This window comes from Eubalaena glacialis, chromosome 2 (genome assembly GCF_028564815.1).
Source record: "Eubalaena glacialis isolate mEubGla1 chromosome 2, mEubGla1.1.hap2.+ XY, whole genome shotgun sequence".
Taxonomy (NCBI): domain Eukaryota; kingdom Metazoa; phylum Chordata; class Mammalia; order Artiodactyla; family Balaenidae; genus Eubalaena; species Eubalaena glacialis.
The window spans coordinates 172,409,712-172,436,582 of record NC_083717.1 but is presented as its reverse complement, the minus strand read 5'-3'; the positions used below and the strand labels follow the sequence as shown (position 1 = coordinate 172,436,582).

The following is a 26,871-nucleotide window of genomic DNA, read 5'->3' as shown; positions in this document are numbered from 1 at the left end:
GGAAGTAAGTATATGTATATTTGTGCAATTTTATGTACATATGACGCATAATCACAATCTAATTAATACACACAGGTATGAAGACTTTGGTCAGATTTCCAGTGTGATAAGTGCTGCAGGATCTATAACTCCAATATGAAGTTGATTTTATATCAAAAGAACCATCCATAAAAGTTACTGATTGATGCTTTACTGCAAGTGTATAAAGATAAAAATATATATATATATGTATGTTTAAAAACCTGGGTTGTCAGTATTTATGATCATGTTTTCCAGAGCCAGCATGATAGAAAAAAAGAAAAAAATCAGTCCTAGACTATTCCTATATAACATCAAATCTATCCATCAAGTAGGTCAGTTTGGGGTAAAATAGCAAAGAGACACACTTGTGCATATGCTGGGTTCTAGAAAAGATAGTTTTCTTGTGTTTATTTAATGAGTAAAATGAAAGTGAAGCGCTTTTCAAATTTCTCAGTTCCATCTATTGAGTAAGCCTTGTGCCCCATGGGGCGGGGGCAGGGGGTGAAGGGAAGGAGGTACTGAAGATTGTTCTTTGAGCATCATTAAAAAATGAAGACTTTCTTAGTGGCTAAGATCCCACCTGGTCCAACATGGTGACTCAGGCTCCTTGAGGCACTACTGAAAGTTTCTGAAATGAAAATAGAACCATGGTGAAGGAAGTGGAGGAAAAAGTCAACATGAATGGCAGCTGATAAGGTGAACGCCTGCTTATCAAGTTCAATAATACAAATCAGCGTTTGTGCAATGCCTGACCCAGAGAGAAGCAGAAAGTAATTTGGAAATTGGAATGACTGTAAAAATACAATAAAGAATTATTTCACCAATCTGTGAAATGGCATTTGGCAGCAGCTCCAGAACAAAACAATTCAGTAAACAAATGAAGTCATGACAAGGGAAGGTCATAAGGCAGCCTCTGAATGTGGCAAATGAAAAGTGACATCAGATTTTTTAATGGCTACAAATACAAATGTTTGCCCCTTAGCAGCACTGCCTGACTTTTCTCGAAACATGGCTTATAAGATCAGTGATAATTTAAGCACATTATCAATTTCCCATTTCGATCTTCTGGACTACATGTAGATGCTATTAAAAAGGAACATTCTTAGAAGTATAAAGCACAGTTTTAAAAAATCAATTATATGTAAATGAAAAAATATTTTCCATGTGATGATAGTCACAATTTTAACTATTTGATGGGCAGCTTCTGATAAATTCACTCACTAACAAAGCCACAAGAGTGAAAGACTTTGTCTCAGAAAACAAAACAGAAATCAAAAAGTCTTAGCAAGCTCTCTCATCTCTTAAATATAAGTGTGGAAATCACTGCTAGTGCTGATATTTAAAACTGGCTGCTTTTATCTTTAAACAACCCTGTTGTTTGAATAGACATGCTCCAGGCATCACATTTGGACCATTTGTTTTACCAGCTGTTTCTAAAAATATGTTCATGATGTAGACCTTTTCTGCCTATCGCCAAAATTGCTTTTGTTCAGGGCTTTTTTCCCCTTCCACAAGGGAAAGGGTAAAGACATGGAAAGCAACATCTTCTGAAAGATCTCACAGCTTCAGGGAAGGACTACAGTCATAAGCTTTGCGTGAAAAAAAAAAAAAAAGAACCACCAAAAAACTCCAATAAGCTACATGACTGAAGAGACTGCCACATTCTTTTGGATTAAAGGTAATCAAATATTTTAATTCGTTCATACGATCCTTGTAGCAGCAGTGACAGATGTTCCCTACATGGAAGAGGGTCTCAATTAACCTACAGCTGGCTTAATTTTCTGGCCATCCTATCAAGGGAGAGGGAAGAAGAGGGAGGTAGAGAGAGAGGAATGCAAAGTTTTTAATTACTTCTCTGCAACTGCATTCTTTCATCTATTTATTACATCTAACAAGCATATGTACAGATGAGGAGTGGTCAGGCAGTGAGGACGTACGTGACACCTAAAAGTTGGGTTAAAGAACCAATCATATTCCCAAGTGTCTGTTGAAGACCACTTCACAACCCATCTGTGTTCCTGGTTTCCAAGCACAGATTTTATACTTTCTGGTAGTGGGTCATTTGCAGGATACCTCGTGCCTACTGCTGCTGTATGACCACCTGGTGTGTCCATGGACCATTTGTCAGTTGATGAACAGGACTGACCCTAGGGAACTGGTGCATGCTCAGCTATCCAGAGTCCTACATATCATCATCATCATCATTATCTTTGAATTCCTCTAGCAGCTTTCCTTGCAGGGCTTAAATCATGGACTTAATTCAAACTCATGGGAAAGACAGGATTCATGACTTTTTTCAAATTACGGGTCTGGCAGAGTTCCTATATCTAAATATTCACAAGGGTTCCCTGGTTGGCCTCTTAATATTCTTTTACATTAAAAAATATATAGAGAGAGAGCCTTTGTTTTTAATTACAAATGTAATACATACTCAACATAGAAATTTTGGAGTATGAATAACGAAATAAAAATCACCCACTGACCACCACCTGATGATAATCACTGTTAAGTCTGTTACTGATAATATAATCCTTATACCAGATGCAAAACACCAACCCCTGATTTCTCAATAAACTTGATATGCCTTTTTATTAGGCTAAATTAAATATAATACTTTCAATATTTAGATAATAAATTTCATGAAGCAAGAGGTTATTGGTATAGATTGCCCAAGACACTGAAATGGTGGGAGGAAAGGAGAACTATGGAGACAAATTCAGTAGCTGCCTTTAGTATAGGTCACATCCTTCCTTTTATCTGGGGACTAAGGTTTTGACCTCCTCTTGACACAAAGATGGATCGTGTTATCTCAACTACAGGCTCATTCAGCTCTTCAAAACAGTCCTCTCTACTTTGCAATAAGACTTAAACTGAGAAAAAATTCTAGGTTTAGATTGGAGTCCTTAGAAATTTTGATTTTTCCATAAGTTTTTTTGTTTGCAAACTGATTGTGTCCTTCCAGTAACATGTATTCTAGAATTTTTTTGAAATCTCCCATTCTATTTTGTGACTTTAATCTATTTTTTTGTACTGAAATTCAAAAACTCTCTTATACTTAATATCTAAGTGACCTATGCCTGGAATAATAACTTCCTGGGGTCTCAGTGAAATAAACAGCTTGGTCTTAAGATCATTTAGTTCATAAAAAAATTTTTGACTTAGAAAGGTTTTCAGTTTTCAAAATCTACGAAATCTAGCTGCGGCAACATAGATAACACTTTAAATCTCTTTAAAGGTTTCTGGTTTCAGGAGGCTGGTTTATTTGTTTTCAGAGACAAGTAAAACATAAAAGAAAAATCTATGGGGAATGACTAACATCTAGTTGCCAACTTTTAATCAGTTAAAGATGCTACAAACAGTAACAAAACACTATTTTCATAAAAGACGTTGATTTTAACCATCAAGAACAACCCCCCCGCCCCAGACACAAGATATAATCTCAGAATATAGGGCAGTTCTGTAAATTTAACTTTGTGGAAACTCACTATATTGTCCTTACTTTTCTCATTTCACCATGGATCAGTGAAGGTTTTGGCATAGCTTGACACTAGTTTTGCTTTTGAGCTTGGGAATCACTGCTCTCATTTGCCTAATAATCTGTCCTCCATGTAGGAAGGTGATGTCACTGACCATGCATCTCTAACGCATACATTTGTTGAGTGTGTACCACGAGCTACTTAAACGAATTGCTTCACCATGTGTCCATAATCTCTTAGTTGGTCCCCTAGTGACCAATAGAGAGTTGTAAATTTGACCCCTAAATGGGTCAATAAATATACTGTCTTGTGGGGCAACAATGTCCAGTGGAAAGAAGATGACCAATTTCCACACATTTCCTCTGAATTCTCTGTTGAATGCTCTCTCAGTTTAAAATAAAAAGCTCTGGGCTCTTTAAAAAAAACCTTGATACACAGTATCAGTAAAACAGCATGGATTATGGATTTAGGACACTCAGGATTTAATTCCAACCCTAATAGAAACTAATTCAGTGACCTTGAACAAATCAATTTACCTATGTAGGTTTTACTTTTGTCACCTAAAACAAAATCATTACAATGAACTCAAAAGTTCTTCAAGCATATACTCTTAAGAGTTACGTAAACTTTAAGATTATAATTTAAAAAAATTCAAAAAAGGCCTTTAGCTTTACGGGAGCTTAAAAGAGGAATTGCTATGTTTAATTCGATACTCAAGGTCACCAAGTGATATCTTAACCAGAAATCTTACTAAGAGCACATTCTTCAAACTTGACGAAGCGGTTAGGTCTAAAGGAATTTAAAAAAATAGAATTAAAAAAAATAAAATTAAAAACACTGTGTGTCTAGGGAACTCTACTCAGTACTCTGCAATGGCTTATATGGGAAAAGAATCTAAAAAAAGAGTGGATATATGTATATGTATAACGGATTCACTTTGCTGTACATCTGAGGCTAACATAACATTGTAAATCAACTATACTCCAATAAAAATTGAAAAAAAAACCCCACACTGTGCGTCTCTCATTGTTGAAACTTGCTTGACTTTCATAGGGTTTGTTTTTATTTTAATGTTTTAAAAATATTTAATTTGAATGCTATTAAATGAGGGTGTGTTCTCCCTGGTTGATGAGTTCTCGCTATTGCAGATGTGTCATCTGTTGTGTCACCTGTGTCATCCTTGTCTATTTCATCTCATCACGTTACACGGCTGGCCCCTGGGGACTGAGTTTGCCCATTTGCTTTTATAGGGAAAGCTAGCAATAACTAAATGTAAAGAAATAAAGAAATAAACAAGCAAACAAACAAGCAAATAAGCAAGTGAATAAACCAACCAACCACATAGGAAAATACCAGGCTATTGCAAGCATAAAGGGAGAAGAAGATGGAGACTTTACTGCATTTTGCTATGTCCCTATCAGGTCATCAATAGTGCTTAATTTACCCTTGTTTTACTCTTGTTTTCTATTATCCCTTTGATCTCAGAGGCTTTTAAAACACTAATTCTAAATTATGTTGTTTTAAAAGTCAACCCGTGTACCTCTTGCCCCCAAAGTCCCTCCTAATGGCTCCATCTTTCTTCCTTTCCTGCATCATCTCTGCATTTCTTCTTTTGCTTTCTTTTTGAGTCATAGTTCAGAACTTCACAACTCCAGGCACAATACCACAACAAGGGGACTTGCTAATGGAGAAAGCTCATAATGTCATTACTTAGCATTCTGGCTTCCAAAAGTTAATCCTATGCTTCCTCTGGGGTTGGTATACATTAGGATCTGGTTTCATAGTTTACTTGATGTTGTTCTTATACGAGTCTTGTATTTCTTCTCTGCAGATTTCTAATGTTAAAGATGCTAAAGGGACGAAGCATTAATTTATGGAGTCAAATCCTAAAGTAACAAACACCCCTTCTGCAGTAACGCTACATGTGGCTTTGTACCTGTATTTTCATAGCCTGCTCCTGTCTAATCTCTTGCCAGGTGGTAGAACACATTCTTCTCCTCGGGATATTGGATGCTCCATCCTGCACCCTACGGAATAATCCTTTGCCTCCGACATTCAGAGGACTAAGATATAAATAAATGCTTTTGCCTGCAATGCAGGAAGGAGTCCTATATATTGTGCCCCTTCAATTCTGTTCTCCTCATTCACTGCCTGTGTCACCAAGAATGTTTTTCTCACTTTCCCCACAAAACTTATAAAGCGACAAATCAAAAAGTACAGGAAAAGAGGGGGTTCTCAGCAGGTTGCAAATATCATATCTCAGTCATTCAGACATTCAGCTCAATAACTCACAGCCAAGGCTTGGGGAAGAATTACTGGGATGTGACACAGTATGTGGGCTAGAGTTCAAAGAAACTACTGCCGAAGAGGTCTGAAAGCAGGGAGGATGCAGCCCACACTCCAGCGGAGGCACAGAGTACAAAAGACAGATGTGCAAAAGGAAGGGCAAAAAATCAAGCGCTTACAAAAAAGGCAGTGTACACGCTGTGGGGAGGGGACCCTGGTTTTGTACGTTTGCTTGTTTTTTTTTTTAATCAAGTTTCATATATGAGATAATGTGCATATTCAAAACAATGGTGAGAAATGAGCCTCCAATGTCCTCCCACATCCTATGTGGTCTCACGTGCTTAGTGGGGAACTCAACAAATATTTATTAGGATTGACTATAAAATGGGCAAGAAGGATTCATCTTTTAAAAAAAGAAAATGACCACAAATTCCTAACCTATCAGATTTCTCTAGATCAGGGGTCAGTAGACTACCGAAATCCAGCTTGATGCCTGCTTCTTAAAATCAAGTTATATGGAATCACAGCCATAATCATTCATTTATGTATTGTCTATGGATGCCTTTGTGTTACAACAACAGAGTTGAGAAGTTATGACAGGGATTGTGAGACTCCCAAAGTCTAAAATGTTTACTCTCTGGCTCTTTATTGGCTTTTGCTCTGAGTGATTAGTCAGAAAAATTTGAATACTTAGCAATATAATATTGCCATGATCTTTTAGTAAAACGGGGGTATCTGCTTCAAAGCTAAGATGAAAGCAGAATTTGACAACAGACGGTCCTCAAGCATTTTCAGCTCTACAGATTTCCCAGTTTAGGCTTCCGGATTGGTCAGGATGGATATAATTTGTAATGAGACCCTCAGATGCTTAAGCAAGTTATACTTTCCTTGGAAAGATTCTAATCAAAGCAAACCCAGCTTTAAAAAGGTACTTTCTATTTCATTGTGAATTTTAGTTCTTAATAAATCCTTTAAGATTCTTTTCTTGCATAGAAAATTCAAGGGCCCAGAAAAGGTTTGGGGTTTTGTTTGTTTGTTTTGATTTTTCCTTTTTTATAGTTTGAGACATATAATGCAAGGAAGTGAGAAAAATGAAAGAGAAGGTAAACACATGAGTAGGAATTTAAGAAATGTCAAGAGTACACAGATGTCAGAAAGGGGCTAAGGCAAGAAATGCATCCTCTCAGGTACACATTCACTTCTTTTGTTGCTGCCTATTAGCTGTAACATCTAAAACACTGTGTTCAAAGAACAGAATTATCTCAGAAATGAAGAAAATTCAGCATCTCACCAGAGCTCTCACTACGAGCCTCTATTCTTAGAATCCTAACATCAGTTAAAGGTGGCTGTTACCTGATCATATGTTCTAAACAGGTCTGCTGACGAGCAGTGAGCTAGAAGCCCCCAGTGCACAATTACACAGGTGACATCAAGAGGGACTAACCTCACATAAGTGATGGTTTTCATCCTGAATACTGGAACCGTTCCACCTTGCAGGAAGCCACAGTAAGTTGTTTAAATCACAGCTGTTTGGATAAATCATAGCTAAACAATTTCATAACCCCTATCAACCAAGGTTTTCAAAGCCTTTCAGATACACAGTAATTAATCCATCTAACAAGTATTTCCCAATCATTTAATATACTCAGTACACAAACCTTCTTTCATTATTATCAAAGAGGCAGGTAGCTATTTATATATATGGGTCAATGGAGAATACTATATAATAAGAGACTGTATAACATAGTGATTCCTGTGTGGGCTCAGGGCCCCACTGTCTTGGGTTCAAATCCCATTTCTCCTACTTCCTTGCTCTGTGACCTTGGGACCATCCGTTTGGCTCCTCTGTGCCTCAGTTTACTCATCTTTAAAATGGAGATGATGATAAAGCCCCTCAGGGGATTGTTATGAGGATTAAGGGAGTTAACAATGTAACGTATTTAGAACTATACCTGCATATAGTAAATGCTCAGTGAATATTTACTGAATGAAGGAACAAAGATGTAGCAGTGGAAAACTTACAGATGAAGGCCTAGAAATCACTTCAAGGGGCTTTATTCAATATTATGTGTGCTGTCACTGAAAGTGGACCACAGGGGCAGCTAAAGCTGACATTAAATCAAAGTAAGATATTGTACCATCAGCAACTCAGTCAGAGACTGTATCTTGTCAAAGTAGAAGGGCAAGATCCACACTTTCCTTTTTAATTCCCAGATTTCTCAAACTCTTTCACAAAGCAATGATTAAGTATCTAACAGTAAAATTATTTTTTTAAGTTGCAGTCATTTTCTGCAATACAATGGTTCTCATGCTGTTTTAAGTATTAATATACTAGTTTTATGGGAAAATGTGGAAGTAAAGGGCACTGATATATTTCACTGTGAAGTTGGTTAATTAACGTGCATCAAGTAAATGAACTAAATAAAGTTCATTATGTTTTAAAAGTTACAAAAACATAACAACTGAGTAATAGAATCATGCTGAATATTATAATTATGTGCTAAGAAATGCAGCTATTATAGTCTTTCCAAAGCTCGAGAAACAAAATTTGGAAACCTAAGAAATATCCTGTTCATCTTCATATTACTAAGGGAGGAATTTTTGGCAACTCTATTTTGAGGAAACAAAATTAGTGAAAGCTCCACAAATGAGCATGTCATAGTTCTAAAATGTAGTGCTCTGATAAGTGTTTAAGTCCAATCCTCTGTGCACACTGCAGTAGAAATGAGTTATCTATTTTCAAACAGATTTGGGTTTGAACCTTACCTCTGCCACTATGTGCAGTCATGTGACCTTGGAAAAGCAAACTTTTTGAGTCCTGATTTTCTCAATTGTAAGATGGCCATAATAGTTTCTACATCATAATAACTGAAAATGAGATTTAAATAAAATACGATGTTTGAATGCACCCGGCACAGTGTAGCACCTTGGCCAGTGACATGCCAGAGTCAGTTCATGATAGCTGACTGCTACATTTTCAGGAATTTTCCAAGTTGGTTGTTAAACACAGCCATTATCAAAGCTATACATATATATACACACACACACACACACACACACACACACACATATGAATACATTCTATTAAAAACAAAGGTAATAAAATCTTAAAACTCAAGTTCACTGATATCCATAGTATCTGTATGGTGAAAAAAGTGTATAATCGTGTGCTCATGAGCATTACTTCCCAATTCTGAGTTTAATATTGTCATATCTGTGGCTTGAAATCAGCCACAGAGGGAATATTTTATACTATAGAAACTATCACACACTACAGATTAAGGCTGTGTGTGTCTATGTGTGTGCTGGTTCTTATCATTTATCAGCAAGCTACTATACCTGACTCATCAGGAATACCCCCTCCCTCCTCCAGCTTTCCCTCCCTCCTCCCTTATCTGCCCTCTCTCTCTTCCTCCTTCACTCTCTCCCTCCCTTCCTTCATTATCAAGTTCTTAGTCCATAGACCCCACAAATTTCTTCTTCCTGTGCCCTTCCCCTGTGCCCTTAAGGAGAGCAAAGGGCTACACTGACATGACTGAAACATCTCATCTTAAAACCAACTGCCTTGAAACGCTTTCTCTTCTTCAGGTTAAAAACATGGACTTTTTAATCTTAAGATCCTATTTCAAAAATCAATCTGTCAATTTATTTCAGACCTATTTTATACTCTCTTGTTCAACCTTTATGGATAAGGAGGTTGAATTTGTTACAAAAATTCATTTTCATACTGTAAGTATCAGACAAACCAAATCATTCCAAGTTATGTGGCCAATTTCCTGGGTAATCACAGTATAATCCAGCATCTGAATAATTAACTGGGCACTGTCTTCCACCTTTCTCTCGAGAAATTCAGACTCAATTCTCAGAACTAAAGTTATTGTGTATGTCTTATTCTTTGAAAAGAGAAAAAAAAAAAAGAATTTAGGTCTAAGTCGAAGTGTTGGCTCTCTAGTGCTTCCATGAATTAAAAAATAAAATAAAATATGTATCATTTGACTCAGAAAGATCAAAAGATAATCTTACCTTGAAATATGCATGAGGTAGAACCAGTGAGTTAAAAAGCTTTTTTTTTTTTTCCTTTCCCTTGCCAAACACATTTATAGTTTAGGTTAAAATACATAAACAAATAAATTTTATAATAAGACACATTCATATTTCCACAAATTCCTCATCAGTTCAGGAACAGACACTGCTCTATATAGCAGAAATGATGATGTTCCTCACTAACGTCTTCTGAAAAAATTTTCTGTTGATCTGTTCCTGAAGAAAACGTCTAACTAGAAGATTGATAATCTATGGGAAAACTCCTTGGAAATTAGCTCTTACATGAAATCCCTTTAGCAGTAAGCCCATTTAATCATGCCAAAGAAATCAACAAGGGTTTCTTATTGTTGTTGATGGGGAGCTTGTTTAGCTATTATCATTAGTAATTTCCCACTGTTAAGTTTTGCCTCCTTAGCCAGGTAAGAAGTGCAACTTATGACCTCCAGATGCAAACCAGTTATCAGCCTTACAATTCGACTGAAAATTTGTTTTGCTTCTTTGTGAAGTTCCCTAAGGGTAAGGTTAAAAAGAGAAACAATAGGGGAGTGAGAAATAAAGGGAGAGGATTTCAAACCACATATTACAAACAGAGAACAGAATCACAGAACGACACCAAGACAGTGGACTCCAAGACAAGATGGCAAGACAGATGTGCCAGACGAAACCCATGCTTGACTGCTGTACCAAGGAAAGCAAGCACAAGAACAAAACCACACAGAGATGCTGCGAGGGCAGCTCTTGGGGCTGCCGTGATCCCATGGAAATAATAATAAAGATGAGAACCCGTGAAATTATAACTACAAAAGAAAGTTATCCCCACAACTCATACACTGGACTTGCTGGGTTAGCCTGGATGTATCACTTGGATGAAACACGAGATGGCGTTATTATAGCCCATGCACTGGTGATGGAGGCCATGGTTAGTTGATTTGCTATAAAACTCTCACTGCATGCCACACGATGATCCTGGGCTCGTCCAGAAATAAAAGATACAACAAATAGTCTATATCTGCAATAAAATTCTTTTTATGCCATCTGAAATTTGGGGAGAGGGATGTGCTTCTCTGTTCTTTCTGCATGTTTTTCTTTTATTACTATTATTTTTTTCTGGCTCATTCGTCCTTTTTTTCAATGAAATGCATTGTCATAAAGGGGAGAGTAAAGACAAGTGGCCTGTGCAGATATAAGGAAAAATAAAAAGGGGAAAGGAGAAAATGTAAATAAAAAATATATAGGAGGAAGAAGAGCAAAACCAAGTACTTCATTAGTTTGTACACAACTTGCTTGGATTTTGTTGGTGTTTGTTTTGTTTTGAGCATAAATACTGGAGGGACATGCTGAAGGGGGAGAAATTTGAGATTAGGATGGCAAGAAAAGATTTTGTTGCCTTGGTTGATTTGTATATCTATATATCTCTCAGTATTTAAAAAATAATGACTCAAAAAAGTATAGCAATGAGGTAAAAAGAGCCATAATGACCAAAATACTAAATATGAATCAAAACAAAATAAACTGAACCACCAAAAATTCATGCGGCACAAGATGAGGTGAAACAACAGAAAATGTTCTTCAAATATATACAAAGTATATATCTATTTATGTATATACACAGGAATGTGTGTATATGGATAGATATATCTGTATAATTTTTTCTCTCTACCCCTCCCAAGGATAATTGAGTTATGGAATCATCATTATAATTATGATAAAGAAAAAAACAAAACCTAAAGAAAAGTTAACATGCTTTTCCACCAAGTTAAAACAGTATCATGCATGTCTATGTTGGCTGATGTAAGAATGATGGTATGAATTTCTGTGTAAACACATGGCTGATGGCAGGGGCTGTTGTTAATCTCTGTTTACATTATTCTAATATCATTTATACTGTGTCTATATATATATGGAACAATAGGCTCTATATATTTAGTATACACACATACATAAATATATATATGTACACACAGTATATATATTGGGGCTTATGGGAGAAAAATACAGAACAAAAAGAGTAAAAGAAAACACATAAAAACCTCTCTTTTAAAACCCAATCCCTCTTTATTTATTCATTTTTCTCGGGTGCGGGGACTTGCTTAATGATTTCATTAAGCTCACTCCTTAACAACTACTTGCACTGGCATTTGAAATCAGGAAGTTCTCATGGCATTTGAAATCAGGAAGTCTGGCTTGAAATTCTCCCTTCAACACGCCCATCCTTAACCTACTACCTAAGAAGCCCTGGCCCTAGGCCATACTGTATATGTGCAGTACTAATTTTTCAACCATAACGAATCAGAAATTCTGTGCCCCCAAACTAAGATATAGAAGAATGCTCCTTGGGGTTAATTGATTCTGCCACTGGGTGGCATCATCTGTGGTTTTTCTTCCCTGTCCTTGGATGGGGTATGCTAATTGCTGAATTAGAGACCTCTCCTTCGAGTTCTGATAATATTCTAGGCATTTCCATTCATTGTCTACATTGTTTCTTCCCTTCTTATCCCTCCTTTCCTTCTATTCCCCTTATTTTTGTATCTGTCTTCCCTAATAGACTATGAACTCCTGGAAGGAGCCCCATCTTGTTTTTAATTTCCTAGAACCTACTCCAGTGTTTATACATAGTAGTCACTAAAAACTGTTGCATAAATAAGTGATTTATTAAACTGTCAACTGGAAGTGTATATACTTACACACTGATCTTATTGATTCCCTCTCCTTCCCAACATCACCAAAAAATCTTGGGTAATGGAGATGAATAGAATTTTTTTCATTTTTATCACTTTTGTTATTATATTTGTTGTTCTGGTTATAAAATCTATGATAATGATCAACCCATGAACACATTTTATGCACACCATGCCTGCACTATCAATGGCCTAATAGTCAATTAGCTGATTTTTCTATACTTATATTTCTATCCTTATTCTAATTTTCAAAGCATTTTATCATTAGGGATTTAAAGGCCACATATTTGCTCCAGTCACTTAAAAATTAGCTTGGGCTGGGGTGGAGGTGGGTTATAAAAAAGTGATGCAACTTATCACTGAGTGGGTTAATGAATGAAGATAGAAACTATACCATTAAATTAGGAACATTATAACCCATGAATGTACTCTATTAATTTATAAATCAGTGAAGGGAATTCAAAAATTGGTAGGATTTAGCCCAGACCTAAATATGTGAATAGCTGTTTGCTTTGTGTACATTGAACATGTATTAGAGCTCAAATGTAAAAATTACTCATGTCCACAGCCAATAATGATTAATTAAATTAATGAAATTTACATCTACTTACATCCTTCTTTCCGAAGCTAAAACAGATCTCAGATTACTTCTATTATACCTTTATTCAAAGTGTTTTTAGGTGGACCCTAAAATTCAAGGTGAATCCCGGACACTGTGACTCAGACATTCCTATGGCATTTCATTTAGGCATTTACTATTCAACTATACACTGAATAGTTACTTGACTGATGATTATTTAAACATGATTCTATTTACCAATCATGAGTTTCCATGTGGAAAAATCTTTCTAAAATTAAATAAAAATCTATTTATTTGTAATAAAAATATACAAGTTGCTAACTTCAAGTTTGCTGGAGACACGAATGACAAAATGCATTTCTATAAACTCTTAAGATTAGCAACATCATATTTAAGGTCGATAATTGCACACATTATTTTTCATCTATGGATTCTGAAAAATAAAGCTCTCTTTCTTCCTATCCTTTATTAGAAAATTATTATTGTCTTAACACTTCAGCTGCGTCCTCCACAATGTTCCAGCAAATAAAAACTCTAAGGATTTGCTGAGCTTTTAACAATTCCGTGCCAGATTTTCATATTATAAATACTTTACTGAGGCATCTCAAACTGATAAAGACTAAGAAACCCAGTTCTACCTGGAGAATATAAATAGGGATAAGCTCTTGGTGATTTGCCAAATTTAAATTTCACCGTAATGGGTTGGGTATTTTGTTAGTGTGAGTAACAGAGAGGAGCAAAGTAGCAATAACACCAAATGCAAATGTGAGGACTGTAGATTTGAGAAGTAAAAATACATCTGAGAATCACTCTGGGAATAGTAATCATTTTGTGATCTCAGATTACTGCCATTAGTTTAAACATCTCCCTCAATCCAACCATTGTAAGTTGTTTAGCACAGTCCTATTGATAGATGGATGTGTTTCATCTTTACTTCCTTTTACTGTCTGCCCTCTGGTGCAAGTGCTGTCCCTTGAGATTTGATCAAAGGACACTTAACAAAAGTGGAAGCAAAAAAACCCGGCTAATTGACAACCAGAAAAATGTATCCCTAGATAATGGCTGGATGAATCAATATAGTTGTTAATTACTGCCATGCCCATTTCTCAGGTGCAAAAGGCATTTTTTTTTTCATTTTTTTCCTCTGCTCCCTGCCCCCAGGATTTTTAGACTCTTAAGACCATAAACCACATAAAATTCAGACAATTGATAATTTTTAATTATACAGAAGCGAATCTGACAATACATTAGTTTGGATGTTATTTATTTTTTTTCCGAAAGATGGAGACACTGGGCATAGGAGTTGGGGGGAGGGAGAGAGAAGGAATGAAAAGTGAATTTAATCCCTTTATCTGTATTTCAGAATCCATTCCCACATTTTAGATCATGAAGGTGAACTTACTAAAGACCTTAATTTTTATTTGGCTTCCACACTCTCATGAGAGAATCCCATTTCCTAGTGGTTATTTGAATCCTCTCCAGCTTGTCTGTTTATTGTTGTTGTTGTTGCTGATTACAAAGAGGTAAGAAGGACAATGAAATATGCATTTACTGCACAATTTAACATCAATAGAAGTATAGTTGGGAAGAAAAGGGTTTATATGCAAAGACATAAATCTTAAACTACCAAATAGACACCTCCTTCTTTTGTAGGGGACACAATCAATGTTTACAAATTAGGAAAGTTAAAATCCTGACTCTGAACTTTATGTACTTGAACAGTTATTCAAATATTCTTCTGAATATATTTATTTGATACAGATGGATTCATTATGATTTTATAGTTCACAATTTCAATTCTGGGTTCTCAAAGCAAATGTCCAGAAAATGCAACTCACTATAAAATGATCTAGTTCCCAGCAAAAGAAGGGACAGGGTAAGTTAGAGAATTATTTTTGCTAAAGAAACATGGATTTTGTTAGGGCGATACTTACTTGTATGAAATCATATATTTTAAAATAATTCAACAGGTTTTATTTAGCTGTTTAAAGGGAGATGAAGTGAGAGGTATGAAAAATCTCCAATTTTAATTTAAGATTATGAGGTATTTTGAGAGTCATACAAATTCAGTCAACAAATACTAATTGAGCTTTCACTCTGTGCCTTGCTCTCAGGATTTAGGCTTTTTTAAAAAACTCATTTACATATGTTCCAGCAAAAATATACAGGGAAAACTTGAAATCCATTGGATGTAAAAGGTTTCTAAACTATCATTAACCACACTCTAAAAAAATTTAAGTTGTCCTTAAAGAACTAAGCTACACGACTAAGCTACACCAAACCAGGGTGATCCCTAAATGCCAAAGTGGGTTGTGAGTATAAAAGTCATTTGCTTACATCTGACTCAAAACCAGCAGCTTTGAAACCCAAAGAAATATCATTTCATTTAAAACTTGATGCCCACATGAACACAAAAGTTGTTGAATATAACATATACTAAAGTTATGAAAAGTTTATACAAACTTATGAAAAGTAAGAGCTTCTAGTGGACCTAAATTAATCAGGAAAGAACCTGTAGAAGTTAAATACCTTATTACTGAGACAGCCTAGAAAATCATAAATTTGCTAACAAAGTAAGAGAAGATAAGGTAATTTCAAGTAAGATAGAACAAGATTAGCCAAATTTAGTGTATTTCCAGCAAACATCAGGCCTGGAAAAGAGTAAAATTTTAGAAACTGAGGTAGTGAATTAGAATGTTCAAACTTAGAATTTTAATCTCAATATTCACACAGAATCTCAGGATTAACAGTTTATGTCAAAGTTATGTAAATGTCACCATTGTCCACTGCTGCATGGGCAACGGAAGACTTCTCTTTAGGCAGTGTGAAACTTAGCCCCAGCAACAACTGGTTTGATGGTTCTGATTTTTAATCTGTAATATTTCTGGAAAATCTTAAGGCTATAGAGATATTTCTCATACAATGCAAAAAAGGACTTGATAGCTCTAAGCATGTAATCTTCATCAGTATTAATCAGGTTCCCAGGGCAACACCTCTGCATCAATAGGTATATCTATCTCCTTCCTGCATTAAATATGCCTCTGACATATTTCCCTGTGCATCTGAATCACTTAACAGGAATACGTTATGGAGTAAATTTAGAAAGAAGAAATGCTTATTCTTCAAATGTGATGAGTTAAATAATCCCAGGCAGAGGGGATCAATATCAGCCTCTTAGAGCTACATGTTAGCTCCTTCGGAGTGGGCATTCTGTCACCTGGTTTATTTATATATTCCCTCCCATACTCCCTTGCAGAACACAACAGATTGTTTTAAAAACTGTTTTTATTCCCCCACCCGCCCCATGTAATTATATCACTCAAGAAATGCTGGCATTGAATTTCTGTCCTCTGCTTTTGAATCAGATGAAACACCTGTGCAGTCACTAAAAAGCAAATGGACTTAGTCTGGGGCTTTTCAAGTTTGGGCCTGTTTATGTTCAATACCAAATGGTAACATATACCCACAACCTGGGGAGCCATAGACCTTGTGAATCAGAGATCTAGAAAAGCCCTCTGTCTTCTTATGGAGGTTGCTATGGAGATGACGGTGTGTAGGAGGGGGAGGTAGTAGGGGAAGACAGTGGTGATAATTGAGAATGATCAAGCCTAGATTTTTATAAGAAGACTTAATATCCAGAGGTTTGATAAACATTGTTACATATATACAGATATCACTGCTATGAAAGCAAGAAAACCAGAGAAAGGATACACAGAGAATCCAAATTGAAATCTAGGTATCTTAAATTATTGCCCACAAAATCAGTGAATTTAACATGTATCTTGGAGATCATGCCCTATTCATATCTGAATCCTTAATATGTAGCACATACCTAACATACACAACTGACCCTCAAAAAATATTTGTTGAACTGAATTCTGTTGGAGAGGTAAATTAGATAATAAAGTTCCATATTCTATTTTCCAACATCTCATTTGTGCAAACTATTAGAAAAGGAAGGATTCAAATCTAGAGATACACTGTATCCTGCCTGAGGGCTCAGAAATATTTATTAAATGAATGAATAAATGAATTAATTAACTAATGAAAATTTGTTGCCCACGTTCTGGTATAGATTAGACGTATCTTCCCTTTAGAGTTAAAACTTCACTTAGAACACTGAGATTATGACCCAATAATCTGAAAAAAAATCTGACCAGCCAGGTCACAGTTACTTTCCTCCCACACAACTGAGCTTCCAAAGGAACAGATCACACTCTAGAATGGAAAGGCCCTGCATATTATTGACATGTCCCTATGTAATGCTAAGAACAGGAACCCACAGAACTTCCTGGATCCAAAGCCATTTGCAAGATACCAAGCAGTCAGGCTTCCACAAAATCTGAAAATTGTAAATAATTTTAGGGTAACAAATGGAAGATTTTCACTTTTGTTATACTAATTTTTTTAATGAATCTTAAATTTCTCTAGAATTAACAAAGGAAATGTTTAAGGGCTCTCCTTTATTTTTAAAGAAAAGGAAAAAAAATTAAAGCAACCCAAAGAATCAACTAGAAAATTCTATTTATTTCTCTTAGCCTTTACAGAAAATAAGATCCTAACCCAACTCCAGCTTTTAACTCTATTAAACGTACACAGAAATTCGATGATATCTGTTCTCTATTTTATATATATATACATATATATAAATATTTAACTTATAGCAAGTCTCAAAACAGACGACTTGGGAAAGTTGATAGGAAATAATCAGGGACTGCAGTTGCCTGCTGGACATTATATCATATATAGCTCACTATAAAGAAAGACCGTAAAACATCAAAATGTATCTGGGTGCAAATGGGGAACACACTGAAGCTTCTAATTGCCAAAGTCCTCTCAACTTCAGCACGGTAGATACATTTCAAAGCATCTCAGCCGTTGACATGGCATGGTTCTGTCCTAATTTTGTGTTTACTACGTTATATTGCTGCACAAATTCTCTAAACACACAATGAACAAAATTAGTATAAATATAATACCATGCTAACTGCTGTTGAAATCCCATGGAAAAAAATTTTTTTTGGTTGTTTGGTTTTGGTTTTTGATTTTGTTTTGTTTGCCCCTGAGAGTCAGAACAGTTCATGAGGTTTACATGATGTTTATGGCCCCACTTTGGCTTTATGTTTTTTTGACGTCAATCCAATATAGAAGTCTTCACGTCCCCACCCCCTGCCAATTTCGTAGCTGCCACCGGCTGCTATACATTTGCTGTTTTGGCGGTTAATCTGGGTGTCTGATTGCTCCAAGTTATGTCTTATGGACTTTTCTTTAGCTAGTCAAGGAAGTGACTTTAAATTTCCCTGGGATCTTATGGCTCCTTCCATGGGATTTGATGCTTTCGATTATATATTGATATTTATATATGTATGTACATACATATATAGATACAGGAAATACACACATTAACACACTATAATATATATATATATATAAAACACATGTATATTCACATATACGTATGTATTGGTTTTTGCAAATGAAAAAATAAAGCAAGCAAAACAAGACTGACCTAACCTACCTGTACTCGGCTCACATTCAACGAAGTCTTCGTCATCACTTGAACATTCAGCAGATGAAACAAGGTCATCTGATGTTGGCTGCACATGTCACAGAAAACATAATGAGGTAGGGGGAAGAGAGAGGAGAGAGAGAGAGATAAGGAAACAATGAACAAAAGCATGAAAGACTTATCACTGTGTCCTGCCTCCATCATCATTGCTGTCTCTCTTCTCTAAAGAGGGTATGCTGTAGGGTAGAGAATTTTAACTCCTGTGTAGCTTTGAATGGCTCTGGGTCCAGACAATCTGTGTGGGTCTATGTAAAGCTGAGTGACCCAAGGTGGTTTGAGGAGGCTCAAGCCTATCCTGTCCCTGTAGATCACATTGTGCAGCCTGACTCTATCCTGACTTTAATTTCAATTTTGAGAATCAGAAGGGCAGGAGAAGGGCTATTGCAAATGGTGGCAATACAAGGGAGCAAGCCAGCACAGAACTACACTGCAGCTTGGAGAGGGTTTCAATACATATGGTGTGCAGTCTCAAGTGTATGATTTGGTGGTCGTGAATCTATAGGCTGGCATAATTAATGAACACTGTGGAATGCAGTCTGTTTGGGAATAGCATAATGGCTTCTCTCACTATCAGCGATTCTTCATGTAATTGCTGCAGTTAGTTGAATTAGTAACGTTGACCAGCAGACAGATACTACAAGACAGCCTCTGGACACAGGTAAAGCTGTTTCTGAAGACAGCAGAAAAAATTTTGATTGCGACAAAAGTAATTCAATTTGAGACAATTGTTTTTTCTATTGAATCCTGCAGAAATTCCCCAATGCCAGGGAATCTGCTGCTGCAAGAAATATAGGGGACTGTGGGTGTGGGCAGTAAGAAGGCCCCTTGCTACACAGTAGACGAGAAAAGTACTTTCTGTACCTGGTACATTCTACAGGCACAATAAATACTCTTTCAATCATTCCATCAATTATTAAGCTACAGATCTTGTCTAAAAACCAAACTTTTGTCCTACTCTGTGCATAAGAGTACTCAATATACAGCAGTTGTTCAACAAATGCTCATTGATTTCTCCTTCCTGATGTTAATATTAACTGACTTGCCGGTCTTATCATTCCCAAAGCATTGAAGCCTGAATCCATATTCAAGAGGAAAAGCAATTACAAGTCAGATGCTGTGCTAGACATGTATATATGCTTATTAGTTGTAGTTATTACTAATTAATTAGATACAATTCTCACAATGATCCTTTGGGAAAGGGATAATTACTACACTTTTAAAGGGAACTGAAGTTCAGAGAGGTTAAGCAGGTTGCTAAAGGACCCACAGCTAGTAAAAAACATAGTGAAGATTTGAATAGATACATCTTAGTCAAAGTCTGCATCTGTAGCTCCCATAGACTTCTTTATACCCCTTCTTACACGATGTTATGGACTGAACTGTGCCCCCTCCCAAATTCATATGTTGAAGTTCTAACCCCCTAGTACCTCAGAATGTGACTGGTATGTGGAGATGGGGTCTTTGGAGAGGTAATGAAGTTAAAATGAGCTCATTTGGGTAAGTAAATCCAATATGACTGTTGTCCTTACAAAAAGATGAGATTATGACACACACACACACATAGGGAAGGCCATGTGAAGGCACAGGGAGAAGACAGCCATCTACAAGCCAGGGGGAGAGGCCTCGGAAGAAACCAACACCCCTGACATCTTGACCTCGGAATTCTAGCTTCTAGAACTGTGAGAAAATAAATTTCTGTTGTTTAAGCCACCCTGTCTGTGGTACTTTGTTATGGCAGCCCTAGCAAATGAATACACATGACAACCCATATGCTTAGTGTTTCCAGACAACATTCTTCTTGAAATAGACATAGTAGGCATAGAATTGCTGGACACAGCAAAGAACAGTAGAAAAACCACATTAGGTAATGGATTTTGCTTAATTAACAGTGGCAGAGAGGTGCCTTAAACCACGTAATTGATCTTTATTCAACACCTGTCAGGGAGATACTTCTACCTCTGCTTCTCCTTAAAGTTAATAGAAAAAGATTTTTCAAACATACTATTTTTATTTTCAACTAGACACTAGTGAAATGTGCATTTCATTTCCACAACTGATGCTGGCAGCTGTATCCTGGAGCGCATTATTCGTGTTAGAGAGATCATGAGCTCACTCTCTTGGAGTTTCCTGCTATGATGGGGCCCAATACGGGTCCACTTCCGCTCATTTAGGGAAGGGAGGTGATGATAAGAGAATAAATATTAACTGTGTAAATGCGGAAGCAATTATAAGAGGCAAACACCATTTTGGGAAGGGCCACAATTATTGTTTGATTGTTCCAAAACATGCATTTTCTATGGGGATGATATCCACCCACGTCCCTCCCCCAGCCAGCAATAATTGTTTTGGGCAAAAGGGGGAGCATCTTAGATATGAAAATGGCTTGTGATCAGCCAAGAGCCACAGTACTAAAATGAATATACAGTATATCTGGTATTAAAATTTTATGGAGAAGGACAATTAGGAAAAGGTCTAAAAGTCTTCTTAGAGGCTGGTAATGAAAAAGAGGTTGGGAATACATTTCTAAAATGTAATCAATCGAAAATTAATTGTCAGTGACTTGACTATAAGGACCTTACAGAATGGCCCATATAGGACTTAACTAGCTTTGATCCCTAGAAAACTGGTGAGTTAATGAAAATGTAGTGAGCTTGTCTCAAGAACTGAAGGCCAGGCAATAAAGTTTAAAAAGGTCACTGAGCAAATATATAAAAACAATGCATAACTCCAATAGAAACCAAAAAAGGCATTAACATATTAGTGGAATCTTTAACTTAATACCAAAAATTCTCTTAATTTTTAAGAGAATTAAGATTTTACTTAATCCTTAGAATTATCTTAATTTTCGTTGGCCAAAGAAACAATGTAAGGTTTTTTTGTTTGTTTGTTTTTGTTTTTTGTCTTTTTTAAGATAAGTACTAGGCTCTGCGGTGGAAAGGATATTTCCTATTTTCCCCTCAGCTTCCCCCGCCTCCTCTAATACCTCACAGGTTCTCGCCCCTGTGGTTTGAGTGACACTGTCCCCAGCCCCACTCCCCTCCCCCATAACCACCTCCACTTCTGTCCCCCAAAAGGGCCCCTAATCCCCCTGGCAGGCCCCAAACCTATGCTCACCCATGTTCTCACTCCCTGTGCCTCACTTCCCAAAGATTTTTTTTTTTTAATATGAGTATGGATGAGAACAAGTTTCCTCCCAGGCAATGGAAACACATTTTGCCAGTAGCTCCTATAAATGGTGACTAGACTCAAAGAAGATGAGATGACAGGCAGTCTAGAGAGTGTGGTAAGATTGAGCTTGGCTCTAGACAGCATAGCTATGAATCCCAGCTCCTAAACGTATAGTCTGTGACCTGGGGAAGCCATTTACTTCCCCTCTCCGGGCCTCAATTATTTTCATCTGTAAATTGGGATTAAACAGAGTGATTTGTTATCGACTGAGCATGTGATTTAAGTGTACTGTTAAAAGTGAAGCTCTGTTCTTGGCATATGGTACATGCTCAATAAATATGAGCTGAAACTAGCTAACTAATTCAATCAATCAATCAATCAATCAATAACAGGAATGTCAAGCCTGGGAGCCACTCCTAATTTAAATAGATGTGCTATCTGCCTATGCACTCTATCTTTAAGGATTTATCCCCCATTAGAACTGCTCTTCATTGCTGATAATTCCTTACCTCCATTTAATGGTACAAACACCATTTCTGGTTGGATCTGCCATGAAGAGAGATAAAGAAAAATATACTCATGAAGATGCCAAGAGAGCTTAAGAAGCCATTGGAAGATCTGTTTCCAGTGGCTGTGGATCCAAACATTGTGTGTGGTCTTCTGTGAATTCAGCCCCTTCCTTTCTGTCCCTCAGACTTCACCATCACCATTTACAGATTCAGCCAATGCAGCTCCCAAAGCAATTACAAACATCTCAATCCTCTCCTGGCCCAACACGGTAAACAACGCTTATCTGGAGAACCTGGCATCTAACACAGCCACGCCTGCCACAAAACACTGTGTAGTTTTAGAAATGCTTTCTCTGCCAGGGGCAGGAAGCTTTGATTTGCAAAGGGCTCAGGATTCAGATCACTATTTTTAGGGATTTTTAAAAAATGACTTCTGTCCTTGCCACCTAAACACAGCAACAAAACTTACAAACCAAGGTTTTTGGATATACACTTAGGATCACATCCTAAAGTAATGATTATTTGATCCAAAATTACTCTCAGAAAACCCAAGGCTTTCTTTTAGTAGCTTTTTAATTTTTCTTGTCTGTGCCCTTCCCCAGTTACAAGCAAATGCAGGGTCTGACTCGGACCCTTGGAAGAAAAGGCACACTTCCCTGATTATTGGTTCCCATGACTGGTGGAGTATGGTTCACTACTGCAGTATCTCACAGACTTGGGGTACAATTATCATGAGAAGAATGGAACGATGGACTTTTTCCCTTAAATAAAACGTAGGAGCCCTAGGCTGTGTATGTGTGCGCGTGTGTGTGTGTGTGTGTGTGTGTTTGTGAGTGTGTCTGTATTTTCTTACAATCACAACCATTTTTCATTGTTACTCATAATTCCTTAGAAAGAAGAGCAGTTAGTACTTTTGAGAGGAAAAAGATATTTGAACTCTCTAGAATCATGCCTACTAATTTACCACTTATTAAACACTTGCTATATTCAGGCTTTGCGCTAAGCAGTGATCACATGTTAACTCTTTCAGAACTCATAATGACCAAGGGTACAGACGTTTGTAGTGACATCTGCTGTTTTTAACTGTTCACCATCCACGCTCCTTCGAGTAGCAGTATTGCCTTAGGAAATTTCTCTGTTCATATAGTTATGTGAGGAATGTTCATCAAGTTGCCTTCCATGTCATCTGAACTTTTTTCCCTCACAATGATCGTCTAAAGGTCTCATAATTCCTAATGGCTAAGCTTAAAGTGTTTACATACTGTGGTTCCCATATGTCAAATATCAACATTATCTACAAGTCATTCAACGAAGAATAGAAGATCCATAACCACTCCCCAACCAAACAGTTTCTTAGTGGCTAAGTGACTAGGTCAACCATCATTGATATGGAACTATATCATCAAGGTGCTTTGTTCATTCATTCGTGCATAATAAATGTTTATTGAATGCCTATGTGTCCAGCCTTGTAACAGTCAGGAGGGATAAAGTGATAGATAAAAACAGTTCTTTTGCGCTGGGAATTCACAGTCTCTGAAGAGACTGTCTGGTCAACGGGCAAACTTGACACAGTAAACTGAATGCTCTGACAAGAGTAAGCATAAGGTGATAAGGGAGCATATAGCAAGGGAGCAGAGAGAGCTCCTAGGCAGAGGGGCATGTGGAAAATGAGCCCTCAGGGACAGGCAGTAGTGAAGCAGGGGAACGCTGAGAGCTTTGAGAAGGAAAAGGGCATCCTAGGTGAAATCGACAGTCTTTGTAAAGGCTCAGAGATATGAAAATGCACAGCTTATTTGTACACCCACGAGTAGTATGGGATGACTGGAGTGAAGAGATGTACTAGAATGACAGTATGACAGCTCCTTGCGTTATCGTGTTGTTCTTGCAAACTTGGATAATGAGCATGAATTTAATATCCTGCCCTATCAGACTCCTCTCCTTCTTCCCGTCCCCACGTCTCACCAGTGTCATCCATCACATTTCCTTAAGGAGCTAATAATACACGTGGTTTCAGAACACAGTGCATGGGTCTGACTGTGCCATTCCCTCCACAGTGCAGATGAAAGACCTTTCCTTGCCTTCTCAAGGGGAGGAAAATATTCTTCTGTCCCTATATATTAGCCAAGTCCTATATTAAAAATAATAATTCATACTACCCTATTTTAAAATATGTATCTCATATTTTTAATCCACATGTTGAAATTACTTGGTTCTGTATTAGGACTCATAAAACTAAAGATAGGTATTATAATAACTTTCTATAAAATATCTCTCTGGCAGGAGTCCTCTTTATTCCTTTCCTGAAAGATTTTTTATTGCATTTATATTCTTTTTTTACCCCTACCAGTGTTTATTGAAATTACCTTAGAATAAACTGGGACAGAAGAAAGCTCAAAACTCTGTCCACCCAAGTAAGTTTATAGATATATTTACCTTCCAATTCCCTCAGTTTCACAAACCTGGCTTCTCATTTTCCTCCAATGAGTTATTGTTTCTATAATCACCTGCTTCTAATTATTTACTCTGAAGGGCTCTACCTCATCTCAGTACAGGGATGGTTCTACACCATTCTTCATCGTTATTCGTTTTTCAGCATTGAGAAAAATATCTGCTTCCGTGGTCAGAACCGCTTAAGAGAGTTTCACTATGTCCCCTTCTTGCTGCCCAGATGCCGATTTGTGACTTCAAAATTCCAACCTTTAGCCCTTTATCTTATACTGAGGATAGGCTAATCATTTGGGGGGATGATCTTTTTTTTTCCACCCAGCTCCTTGGAAGCACAGTTATTTGACCGAGATTAAGCAGCAGATAAAATAAGTCCTGCCACAGAACAGCTTTATGAAATTATAAATATCACACTCAAGAATGATGATCGCCTTTCTTCCAGTGAAAAAGGAAAGGAGAAAGGCCCATAAATATTCTGAAGTCCCACAGAAAACAGCCATACGTCTCTGCAGCTGCTTCATGCTAAAAAGAATTAAATTCCTTCAAATGTTTGGTGTTTTAGTTTTTTTGTCTCTAAACTTCCATTCTGAGATGGAGCTGGAGTTAAGTATCTCATATGAGGGATGGTCTCATTCAGCTTCATTATGAGTATTTATTCTTTATTAAAAAAAAAAAGATGTCTGAGATACTTTTAATTAAAGTACATAGACTCTAGATCAATCAATAATCTTTAATGAGATTTGAAAAGTTTGACATCTCAATTTAAATTTCTTTGTTAAGATTTTCTTTATCAAACTGCTGCCATTGCATAGTCCAATCTTTGATCAATGCTAATAGATACCTCCCCCCCCGCCCCCCACACACAAACTACTGGATGATTTTTAGACTGAACCAAAGGTAGGAAAACCCGGAGCTTGGGCAAGCTTGTTAGAAGTGATCATCTCATCCCTCCCTTCTTCCCCACCAACCCCACCACTACACCCAGTTCAAACCCAATCCAGAAACAACCTTAAAGCATGGTAAGGTTGTATGAGTGTGATTATCTATACCCTCATTTTATTCTGAGCATCCGCTTTATAGTCATCTTCAAAAGAACCAACCAACACCATTATGAGAAAATGAAACAAATGATTTGAACTTGTCATACTCAAGTGTAAAAGACAGAGGCATATCATGAGGCAGGTTCTGAACAATGGAAACAAAGGGACAAAGTTCCAGTCTGGTTAAGATGCTTTCTGAGTTCCCCTTTCGTCTACCTCTGTGCGCCTAAGTATCTTTACTGGAACAACACTGTGAATTTTTAAAAAGTCTTCTGGAGTTCATGTCATTGTGGTTTTTCAAGACATTACTCTCCTCTCTCCTCTCTACCTGGAGACAACCACTTGCCAAATAAGACATGACGACCCACATATTTTACTTGACTCATATTTCCTTGGAATGAGGTTTTAAGAGAATTGCCCTGGGCTACAGACATTGCATTCGGCATGACCAAAATTAGTTAATTGGGACAGAGCTTTGTCAGAAAACTGAATATAAAAAATAAGAGCAAACAAAAAACAAATAAAAAAACCCCATTTTTCTGGATATATGATTTTATGGATGCATGTATTTACTTATTCAATCAGTCTTCCCTCAACAAATGTTTACTAACAGCCTATCGTGTGTCAGTCACTCTGCTGAGGGCTAGATAGAGTCAGTCCCTGACCTCCTGGAGTTTACAGGCTACTGGGATTTGAGCCAGGCCGAACTAGAAAGCACTGAGTGATGCTAAACCATCAGCTACAAAACCTTGAAATTAATGTGAGGTTCGTAAGTGGTACCCACTGTAAAAAATTACCCGCTCTCATTAAAGACAGTAGATTATATAGGAACCCAAGCGAATAGTATCACCAGCTTCTCTTTAAACTCTGCCCACTGTCAATAGCCTCCACATTGTTCCTTTTTTCCTACTCCACATATACTGGAGCAGGATAAAGAGTGACATGATTTATAATAACTTTTGCTAATGAATTAACCTTTAAGGAAATCCCTTTGTCGACTCAAGATTTCATTAACAGTAGAAAAACCAAGCTAAGCTTAGCCAAATTTTGTGCCA

The 26,871-nt window shown here is 37.0% G+C and overlaps 1 protein-coding gene across 9 annotated transcripts in view; it reads right to left on the bottom strand.

The window, feature by feature from the left end:
- Window positions 1-26,871, bottom strand: part of NRXN3 (neurexin 3) — a 1,616,108-nt gene that overhangs the window by 29,420 nt on the left and 1,559,817 nt on the right. For 6 of the 9 annotated variants that reach the window (XM_061182765.1, XM_061182762.1, XM_061182763.1 and 3 more), the window contains one exon: window positions 18,604-18,682. In XM_061182765.1, the coding sequence (XP_061038748.1) occupies window positions 18,604-18,682 (79 nt within the window). Of the gene's footprint in view, window positions 1-18,594; window positions 18,683-26,871 lie in introns of all 9 variants that reach the window. The other 3 variants (XM_061182764.1, XM_061182768.1, XM_061182770.1) reach the window with 1 other exon arrangement.